We start from the raw sequence: 12,285 nt of genomic DNA, 5'->3' as shown, positions 1-12,285 counted from the left end.
TTTATATATTTGATGGTTTCCAAAAAAAAAATAAAAAAAAAACCAACCCAAACATCGTTCATATTTCCGACACCATAGTCTACGCATACACGCGATTTATATACTCGAACAAGCTAGTATATATTATTATTATTATTATTATTACATATTATTATGTACATACGGAAACGTGTCGTCTGGAGCTATTTTATGTTCGTCGTCACAGTCGTCGGTCAACACGGACGACGGTGACACGGGATATGTGCATTTTTCCAACAGTGTTTGTGATGTTTGTCACGTCCGTTTTAATAATAATATGTATACATCGCAACACTCTCATACACTCCGTTAGAAATACTGAAAAGCAGCGTTTGAAGATCTTCATATTATATTATTTTATTTTATTTTTTGGCAAGACTGCATAGCCAAACTCCATGTGATAACCATCGGCGCCGAAATTTCGTTTTCGGAATACAATATAATTGAGACCACCCGTCATATTATCTTTACACATCTTATTCGGAACAAAATATATTATAATATTTAAACATAATATTATAGTGATGAGTGTAGAGTACGACGAGTACGAGTCTATAAACAAAGATACATTTCTCGTCATCGGCGAGTACCAAATGGTCCGAACCCGAATTTCCGACGATTTAACGGCGCGACGGTTCGTCACTTCCGAATGCGAGTTATATATTATAGCCATGGTATCCACGTGTAATAATGCTCTTTTCCCCATAATGTCACGTGATTGAACACCATTATTATTAAACGATTCATGTCAAGCACACCGTATTATAATTAAATAATTTGAGGACATTTGACTGCTGCGTATTTTTGTCCAGATTCTGAACCAAGTATAACTGTACATTTATACTTCTACATAACTACAGTTGTAGTTGTACAGTGTTTTGGGTTATGACGATATGGGTTCCTTGCATGCCTGATTTTAACGATTAGACTAGATAGATTATCACAGTTTCTGCTATTGTACAGAAGGCAACTTTTTTTTTTCTATCATCACTTGAATCCTCGACCGCATATATGTTATAAAAAAAGAACCTAACGATACAGTATATGGTCTCCCTTATCGCTCTAAATCTGCGCAATACCCATAATCCTACATGATATACAGTAACGATACAGTATGGTCGCTCTTATCGCTCTAAATCTGCGCTGCAATACCCATAATCCTACATAATATTTAGGTAATAATACGTAATCGTCAGTTTTCGTCAGGAATTATTCCATGACGTATACAAAGTACAACTCCGTCATTCCGTCATGATTTGTTTTTACACACTTACAGTCAAACATCCAGTTATCGTCCATATTATTTCATAATGATATCACCTCGAGGACCGTAGTTCTGTCGGTCCATACTAATAATATGATTTGATGTGGTATGAGTAGGTAGGTACATTTTAAACTACAAAACAACTCGCCGTACCTACTCGCGCGTCCGTTAAAATTTTATAAAAAAACCAATCGGTGGGTATTACTGTCTTCTTTATAATATAATACGGTCTGTTCACGTTAATACAATAATTTTATAATTTATCATAGTTTACCATTTGTAATCAGACACTAGATAAGTGGATTGCGACGGCAATTTACATAAAGGGCCTTCTTATAAATTGTATAAATGTATATACTAATTGCATGCGGTGGCAGCTGTATTTGAATTAATTAAAAACAACTGAGGGTTTGGTATTTTAATATAATAATATCATCGGGCCGTATAAAATGATACGGTACTGCTGCTGTGTTTTAATTAGGTGAACTTATCCGACGGCCGTGTGGTGATGGAAGAGATCCTTTTGAAGAGAATCTAACGTACCTACATATACTAGTACTGTCGTACCATATAATATGTATAATTTAATCGAGCGCTCACACACACACACACACACACACACACACACACACACACACACACACACACACACACACACACACGCACACACGCACGCACCATAACCAGGTTCATTTTGTTGCCAAAAAGGAATCCGGGAATTGAAAATCGTCTCAAAGTCTCTCAACGATCGGCAGCAACCCACTCCATGATTACACAGCACTGCGTCTTCAGAGATTTTCTCGCAGAGTTTAATGTATTGTATATTTGTATAAATATATATATATATACACACACCATAGGTGTACTGTAGCCAAACTATGTGATAGTGCCAAAAACTCGATTTAAGTAGTTATCTTCTTTACGCTTTAATTATTTCCAAGATCGTATATATATTTCCGATGCTTTTGCATATTGCAACGACACTCAGATTATGGATTTACTCCCTAAATTTTAATCTTGGGATTTTTATCTGGACGGTTTTACCCGATGGGGAGAGGAAACAGCCAGACGTGAGGAAACATATAGAGTTATGATGTCGTTCATTGAAATTTCTATGTAGGTCTACAATTTTTAATGCATATTACATTTATACAGGTGTTTATAATACATAATAATATTTATTATATATTTTATATACAATTGATTAATTAAAAAAAAGATCTTGGAAATTTCATATTATGTTAACGACAATTAGTTGAATATGGTGTGGTAATAACATTTTCTCAAAATACAAATTCTTGTTAAAATGGTTTAAATCACATTTTTAGATTCGATTGAAAGAATATCAAACATATTGTATGAACGCAAGTATGACTTAATGCTTTAAATACTGAAAACTTTCAATCAAAAAGCTTATAATACTATCAAAATTCCATTTTTTTTAAATTAAGGAACATATTATATTATAGTAATTTGCAATTGAGTACAGTTTGTTTTTTTTTTAAGATATTTTATTTTTATAGATAACAAATAAATGTAACACACACAACTATTATTTCTCTTGTGAAAAGGGTCTAGTCATTGTACTTATAGGTAGTCATAATCAAGACCACGTTATTAAAAAATATAATTTAATTAGAGGATCTACTTCAACGGACAAACAGGTATTGACTTTGATAGACATGGTACTTATATATATTTTTGATACATATTAAAAAAAACATTTTATAGAAAGTTCGAAGTAATGGATTCTAACCAAGTTACCTTTTTTCATTAACTGATTGAATTATATAGATATAGGTTCAATCTTTTATCGTGAACCATGAAATATTAAATAAAAAATAAGAACATTTTAAATTAGTTTTTCTTCACTATTTTACATTTTTCTTTAATAAATTATCAGTATTTATTCTTGAAAATAAAAAATAAATTCTATTACTTGTATTTTCTAATATTTTGGGCCCACCAATGTATGATAATTATTATTCACCCTAGCTGTATTCCATAATACAAATCTTCTGTATGTTTCAATTCTATGATTGGTATGCAGCAATTCTCCACTCTCTTCTTTTTGACTTGGCTTCCTTCTAATTTCTTCGTATGAATTACATCACTTCGCTGTTTGCTGTATATATTCCAATCGTGGTCTTCATTTATGCATCTATAACATAGACGTATAAATAAATGGACTATCACCTCACCCTTCATCTATCAGAAACAGAAATATACATTGAATGATTGAGATGGATGTAGTTGGGGGCAATCATGAAAGAAATAATAATTATATTTCATTCATGCCATGAAATTATTGTAATTATTGTAATCATTGATATTTGATAATGTGTCATAAATAATATCATGGAATAATTTGAGTATTCAATTATTTCCTCCATGGTTGCCCCAACTGATTTTATCTCTCTCATCAATGTCGGTTTCATGATTTCATGAAGTGCAGTCCATTAATTATTTATATGTCTATGATCTATAATTAACCTAAACCATCCATCATGTAAGTGAAATACATGATCCATTCATAATGTTATAAATAGTATTGAACATTTATCGAATCCAGAATATATACAAAATAGTCAACTGAAAATAATATTACTATATTGTATTAATAAACTGTTGGCCGTCAGGAGGGATATGAAGCTACAAAGCCATTTCCATGATTATTAGTGGTAAAATTATATAACTTATTATGCATGCAATTGTAGTAAATTACGTTTATAATATCATATGGTTAATTATAAGATGTTATGTTATGTCATTATCATATGGTGTAAATATTTAGCGACCTCAAATTTGATAGTAGTAGAGATATAGTTGGGAGTCCGGATTGAGTGTTTCAGTTAATGATTCAGGGAGCATTAAGTTTCTCTTTCCCTAACATAAATTTCGGTGAAAATTTGTTTGATTTTTATATGCACTCCGCAATAGGTATGTACTGTAGTGGCGTTCTCTTGGATAATTAAGAAACTATGTAATATTTTTGTACGGCCAATTCTGAGTCTCATGGTAATTATATCTATAACTTACTTCGCCCATTTTTTAAAATGTGAAAATGTAATACATAAAATAGGATCGAGAAATATAGTTAATACAATGATAATACATTATGCATTAAAATTACCAAGTCACACAATATAGTACCTATATTAATATGGTATAGGAAGTACTTCTGAATTATGGTACAATAAACGAGTTACTCCATCGAGTTTTTACACGAAACAGTATTCACTATTATAGTATTATTACACCATCATCAGTTTCATACCAAACTTTTATAAATCTGCTCATAAATTCGGTTATTGGGCTGGTCACAAGTTTTTATAGTAATATATCGCACCCATTGGATTTCCTAGTTGGGTGTAAGCCGTAAGGGGTTGAGATTATAATATCTTTGAAACCATTTGATGAGTTTGAAAACTAAAAAAAATCCTTTAGAACCACGCGTTTTTGTTTTGGCGTTTAATTATATTTTAATATGTATAATATTATAATGATTAGTATTTTATATAAACTTACATATGTGCAATGTATAGGTACAATTAATTATAGTCAAAAATGTATTATTAAACAATTTATAAGCAAATAATTGGTATATTATCAACTTGAAACAACGGTTCGCTTGTGCTGTGCAGCGTTGTGCTAAATTACCGAGATAAAAAACGCGTATTTTATTTACACGACGGTTGTTGACGATCGAAAACGTCGATATTTTTTTTAATTGAATTCCCGCGTCGATTCGGAAAACCTGACGAAGCTGTTTCATTCGGCTGCAACTTGCTGGCGAGAACGTAGTACTTTTTTTTTATCATACTACCACAGTATATATGTTATAAATAAGTATAAGAAGTTACAACTATACAACATATATAAATAGAAACAATTCGCTGGTAAGAAAAAAATAAAACGGAATAAAGTACGTTAGAAACGATTTAAAGACGACTGTACAGAAACAACCTCAAATGGCTCCCGATAGGTTAGGTTAACTTCTTACGCAAACGTTTCCGCTGACCACATCCAATTTACTATCCTGAGTCCATCAAATATATACACACTCCGAAACTCGTGATAAAATAGAATATTTTCAATCAAAAGCTATCATGAGTGTGTTATATATTAGATTGAAAACTATAGGTACCTACACAATATATAATGTAGGTATTAACTAAGTATTAAAATAAAGATGTAACCTTTTGTTAAGAAGCATAATATTATATATTTTAATAGGTAAGTAAGTACTAATAATACTTATAATAACTAAAATACGTTTAAAATGTGTCAAAAAAATGTAAAGTCAAATTGTATCACCTTGATATCGATTCTTAGTAAATATTTCTTTTCTATAAGCATTCTAGGTATTGTTTATATATTTGGTTTTAACTATTAAGTACATAGCTCAACCTCCTAATATTTAATGTTATTTAATTGATTTTCTTTAATACTATTTTTCAGTTTCTGTCTTAATATTAATCAAAATTTCAAAGTGTATGATGATAAGATTGTGCATTATAATGTTTATTCAATTTATCAGGTCCGTTGGTTGTCCAAGCGTTATTTGTTAGAGCTTTTGTGCGTAAATATTTTGTGGAAAATTTAATTCTTCGTTAATATAATTCTCTAAAATATAATCAGTATGCGTATTGTTTATGAGTCAACAAAATTATCATTAACGTTCCCAGGTAGTAAGAAAGCGGGAACGAACATTTTTTTAGCCATATAGACTTATTATTTTAATTAAGTAAATGATTTCTTGACTGTATTTTACGGTACCATTATTGACTCAATTTAAAATGGCATGCAATCATTTGTATTGTTGAAAACAATATTTCTATTGAAATACGGGAACTTTTTTTTAAAATCTAAACGTGTACATAAGAAAGCTTTATACTTTATATGTATATAAATTATCCACACATACATATATTTACTATAGATTATAGTGCCCAAACGTGTTATGACATCAGAAAAATAGTATTGCGCTTTGGAGTAAAATGCTCATATTTAAATCCTGAAAATTGTATAGCGTCTACGTGTAGATGTTTATTGTTAAAAAATCGAGGTTCATATAGGTACTTGTAACGGAATGCTTGTTCTCGGATCGGCTAAGGTTTATTACGCAAAAAGTCGGATTGTGTAACTTATGTGTAAATGTTAATTGTATACATATATAGCCATATAGGCATGTAAAATGTTTTATTTGTTAATAAATAATATAGTCTATTGGAGATCTGTCCACAGTATACGCGTCGTAGTATACTCGTATATAGGTATAAATTGATATATATATAATGGTTAGGAAATATTTGCAGTGCACCAAGAATCCAGAAATTAGAAATTCTTTTGGAAAACCAACCGGCTAGATGACTTATTCGCTACAATACTCGAGTATGTCTATAAATATATAATATATAGCGGCGCGTACTACAGCCGCAACAATAATATTTATTACGTCTTTTATATTAGAAACTCTCCTTGATAAAGGTATATAGTTATCTCGACCTCTAGAGAACCGTTGATGGCGGTCCGTCGTGGTTGAACTTTACAAATGTTTTTCCACGCACGTTTTTATTTACCGGGCATTTTTGCTGAGGAAATATTTTACGTTGCCTATTTATATAAATACACTGCGAAACGCACTAGTGTTTGTGACAGCAGGAACCGTTTAGGTAATGTATTATAATATATAGGTACCTATACTACGTACTATATACTCTCATACCAATACAAATAGGTACACATATTATAATACTAGAGGTTATGCGAACTAAAATTGCATATTTTCTAACCAAAACAAGTATGATTAGGATTTATATCTATAATTTAATTTAATCGTATAAACTAAATTTAAGATTTTTTTAATCTGTGAGCAAGGAATAAATAAATTAGTAAAAGGTTTAATATATTATAATAGAATGCAATATGCATTACAACAAATTGGGGACTCCCTATAGGTATACTGCAGGCTGGTATAGTAGGTGTCAATTAGTATACCTGGTCATTGAGTAAGTCACTTTAATGGATGTGTTAAATTTTAATTTAATGATATATCAATGTGTTACGATAGGAGAGACAGCGTGAAAACCTTTATTTCCAAGGATATTTTAATATATGTATACATATATATATATTGAATTGAACTGATTTTTACCAAAAACTAGCTAATTGAATATAATATTCATTATATTATAATAGCTATAATAATATCATATAAAATATAATTGTAATTTATTATTAAGTATTATTATAGTAGTATACTAGTATATGTATTATTATAAAGTAAATACCGCATACCGTAGAACGTTAAAAATAGGCTCATTATATTATAATAACTTGAAATCAGTTTAAATATTTTGAAAATTTCATTCAATGAATAATAATATGCATAGTATAGTAAAATGTTTCAAGGCCCTGTGAATAATGTTTTTTAATTTCAACAAAATAAAGTAAAAATCTTTTTTTTTTGTTAGAGTTAATGCGAAACAAATAAATGATGAACTTGATTACGATTTTTGTTTTAATTCACAAATAATTTATTACGCATAGATTTGAAATTTCCACCAAATATTGATATTACCATTATCTAAAGTTTAGGCCTTATTATAATTTATAATATCAAGTATAAAATTCCATTATCACTTAAATTATTATTTTCAATACTCAATACATTTATTAAATTGAAATTAAATTAAAAACTTTTTTTATTAGAAATGTACAAATATTTAAAATGCACAGGTAGACTTAATTTTGTTTATAAACAACTGTAGTTGTCATAATTTTGACAAAATTCATTTAAATCCCGAAAATGTTCAAATTATTTTGTATATTATTCAATACTAATAACTAAGACTGGAAATATAATACGAGATTACTCATAAGTAGTTCTTACTGAAACCCATAATCTAGATATTTGTATTATTAACATTTTCTAAATATACATTTTAAGTTCAAATGTTGACAGAATTGTATATAATTTATACAATAACAAATTCTAGTTACTCTGTTGGATTTCAAAATAAATATTCGTGAGGACTTACACTTTTCACGTATATTATTATAATTTTACTAGCAATGACATTTTCAAAACATTTATATTCATTTAAGGTTATTGCCGTATTTAAACCGAATTAGTAGAATAAATTGCTATAATAGCATTATAAATATAAAATAACATAAATATTACGGTCTATAGACTGTCTTCCCGTTCAGAATCGTTTTTCGTATGCAATGATTTATCATTGAATTGAAATGTATATAATAAATCTATTATAGTGACTTACATTATGACGAAGTACAGCAGTTAGGTTACCTATACTTGGCCACTTTATTTTTATTGTTTTGTACCTGCCCTCGCAAATTATGACATCTTTGCAATACTTTTTACGTTACAACAAAATTAAAATGGAAGAAACCGTGTCAATAATCAATCATACTACTTACAATGTCATAATTTATAATGATTTAATCACACCAAATTCTACTGTAACTATCCTACAAAATTCATTCGTTATGTTGATAGAAATACGTCAAATGCGTCAAATGTGTGTCGAAAATCTTGGAGTCTTCCAGCAACGTGTCATTCTGCTAATTTACAGAGGGCGTATAACTACTAAAAAATCCAGTCTTCGAATATCAAAAAAAAAACTCTTTTAATTTATATATTTATAAGTCATGAGCTACGATAACACAAATATTTAAACACTTCAAATCCAACTTCAGCTCACTCCAATATCACTTCTTCTACCAGCTTAGATCTAAATTATTTCTTAAATTATCATATCATCCCATGAATGTTTCAAAACCTTAATTAACCTTCTTACCTCTTATTTAAACACCAGTATATTATTACACATATTATATCCAAAACTGATAAATGGGCATCAAGATCTAAGTATACTTTATACAATGTTTATCCTATAATTTAGAATGCCGCAACCTAATATTACAAATAAACCAACAAAAAGATATTCTTACTGAACAAATATTGACATAATTCTGAAGTGAACTTCACGTCATACTCTACTATACAAGTACACAATTATTCAACCTACCATAAATGTGATCATCCGAATGTTTTCATATATGGATTGTGTACTGTTAAATTTTCACCAAAAGTAACCAAATAACAAAATATGTAATTTATACAGTAATAGTAAATTTATTGTGCAAATATTAGTGTTTAGGCAGAAGTTATGCAGTAATGTAGAATAAGTAGTAGGTATAATATTACAGTATTATTTATAGTATAGACAATTTAATTGGATAAATATTATTTTTTTCAGTTAGGTATACAAAAACGTTTTGTCATCACATTGTGTGCATTGTTCTACAGATTATTGTATTAGTATATACATATATAAAAAAAAAGTCGATTTTACTAACTTATTATTTCTTGCGCTGCGTGTATGGCTATTATGTGTTACAATAAAATACAACCAATGTGTTCGTATGTTAGTGTTGTATACCATACGTTTTGTCACGTGATGATTCTGTGGTATAATATATAGATATTCACGTATTGTGTTTGTAAAACTTGATAAAATATAACAAGGAGTGTATTCGAGATTTTATTCTTATTATTTTCCATAAAAAATTTGATAAAATCTGTTGTTGAAAATAATATATTTGATAATGTTGAAAGTCCGTGTACGGATGAAGCTGCAGGTCTGTCGTATGTCATAGAAACATTAACCATGTAGGAGACCCGTCTAAAGTATGTAAGGCAACCATACATCGAGTATAATTTATTGTTTCTATTTAACAACTTGTAGGTTAGGTGCTTTCAATGAACTGAAAACATTTATTGAAGTTAAACGAGTGAAATTACACATATGCCAGTCCGTTGAAAAGCTACCATTTATTTCAATATTTTATAGATATTAAACTATTATAATATTATAATCCCATCCATTATATAGTATACAATAGGTTTGTAAATGTTATCTTCCACATTCTAATATAATTGCCATGGCAATCAAAAAGCAAATAAAAATTAATCATTATAATAATAATTAAATACTTAAAATACTCTATTGTTTATAAAAGTGTTGTATCTTCTACATATTTAATTTTTAAAAATTTCAAACTCCAGATTTTTAAATTTCAAGATATAAAGGCGGAGGGTATGCCTTCATGTGGGGAGCTCAGAATGGGCGACGGGGGTATTGACTATTGACGTGATTTTGGTCTTTTTCACGTTATGATACGTTAATACATAAACTAAATCAATAATTAAATTTAAGTATCACTTAAGGCTAATTGACTAGTGAATAATTCAGCTACGTTCGACCATTGTGTAAGTGTGGGAAAAGAAGTTGTAAAATAATAAATAATAACAAATATTATATCCTTACATTGCTCTGAAAAATGTATCAGGACGTTAACTGCGCGACAATATACTTGCGTTTTTCTGTGTTGTCAAAAAGTAGCTTTTTTGCCCTCCAAATTAATGTTGTATTATAAAAGATTACGCTGTCCACTGAATTCTCCAAACACTCCATATATATAGACGTATAGAGAGAGAGAAATAATGTCGTAATTATATTGTTTGCAGGATGACAGATAGTCCGGCCGGAGACATGAGACGGATTCGTCGTCGGAATGATTGACGATACGGCGGCGAATGGCACGTAGAAGAAACGTCCGGAAAAATTGACAGTAAGGGAAAAAACCACGGTGCCGGGTTCGACGGATCGCCGAGCATAGATTCGAGGGGAGAGAGAGAGACTCGGAAAAAAAGAATATCATTATATTGGCCATCGCATTGGAATCCGCACGGAGAGAAACGAAACGGGTGAGAACGATCGGCTGACGGAAAAATCGGCGGTAGGGGGAAAACCCTCGGTGTCGGGTACGACGGACCATAGATTCGAGGGGAGGGATAGACTCGGAAAAAAGAATATCGTTGTGTATTAATTTTCATCGCATTCGAATCCGCACGGAGAGACGTGAAACGGGCGAAAAACGGTCGGCTGAGATGGCAAACGGAAGTGGCGGCGGCGGCGGCGGCGGCGGGTTCGAGGCACTACAAAACGTGGCGCCCAACGTGTTTCCGCCCATATACATACCGGCCGGGCCCGGGTCAAACGGCTCGAACGCCATCAACTACAGCGAGGCCATCGAGCGAGAATACGTCGAGGACTACGTTTTCCAGTCCGCTTTCTCGTTCGTCTATCTGCTCATATTCACGCTGGGCGTGTTCGGCAACGTGCTCGTCGTGTACGTCGTGTGGGCCAACAAGCACATGCGCACCGTCACCAACATATTCATCGTCAACCTGGCCGTGTCCGACATCATGCTTTGCGGGCTGGCCGTGCCGTTTACACCGCTCTACACCTTCACTGGTGAGTACAATTATGTTAATACGAACAGATCGTTTGAACACGAGATCATTATATTATTATATAGTACAACAAATATCAATAATATTTTAAGTTCGAGTACACGTAATATTATCATGTTTCTAGTTTTCTACCGAAGTCGCCATCCCGACCATTTTACCAGAACGGCTGGCACTGCACAGTGCGTGCCGTTTTCTATCATATAGACTTCTCCCGCCGACAAGTACCTTCCTATTACTTGCCAACGTTTTATTAACAAACATGGCTTATTTATGTTTCGGGTTTCTTTCCGTAATGCTTGCAGGCCAATGTTAATCTTAGCTTACTTTTAGATTCTGAGAAGAGCGATGAATGTGTTACAACGATAATGTTTTAAATTTTTTTTTTGTCTGTCCCCAGCACCTTTTGGTGCAAAAAAAATACGTCGATCATCTAATTTGAGAGTTGATACTTAGGGACTAGAAAGAAAACAAATACTTGCATTATTAAAATGATTGGAAAAATTATAAGCAAATTATAGAAGAACAATACTATTTACAAATCAACAGTAATTAACAATTATTAATAAACGTAAATATTTGCATATTTCTTCAAATATTTAAAGTGTAATTTACTAGTAGACATGCTATAGTTTATAATGAAAATTGTAAAATTATA

At 31.0% G+C, this 12,285-nt stretch overlaps 1 protein-coding gene across 3 annotated transcripts in view; it reads left to right on the top strand.

Moving 5' to 3' along the window:
* LOC132946180 (prolactin-releasing peptide receptor-like) overlaps nucleotides 1-12,285 on the top strand; it is a 223,072-nt gene that overhangs the window by 60,476 nt on the left and 150,311 nt on the right. For all 3 annotated transcript variants that reach the window (XM_061016039.1, XM_061016041.1, XM_061016040.1), the window contains one exon: nucleotides 10,842-11,631. In XM_061016039.1, the coding sequence (XP_060872022.1) occupies nucleotides 11,265-11,631 (367 nt within the window). In that variant the 5' untranslated portion in view covers nucleotides 10,842-11,264. The remainder of the gene's footprint in view (nucleotides 1-10,841; nucleotides 11,632-12,285) is intronic.

Source organism: Metopolophium dirhodum, chromosome 6 (genome assembly GCF_019925205.1).
Source record: "Metopolophium dirhodum isolate CAU chromosome 6, ASM1992520v1, whole genome shotgun sequence".
Lineage (NCBI taxonomy): Eukaryota > Metazoa > Arthropoda > Insecta > Hemiptera > Aphididae > Metopolophium > Metopolophium dirhodum.
Note: the sequence above shows the minus strand (reverse complement) of the source record. Positions and strands in the feature narration are given on the sequence as shown.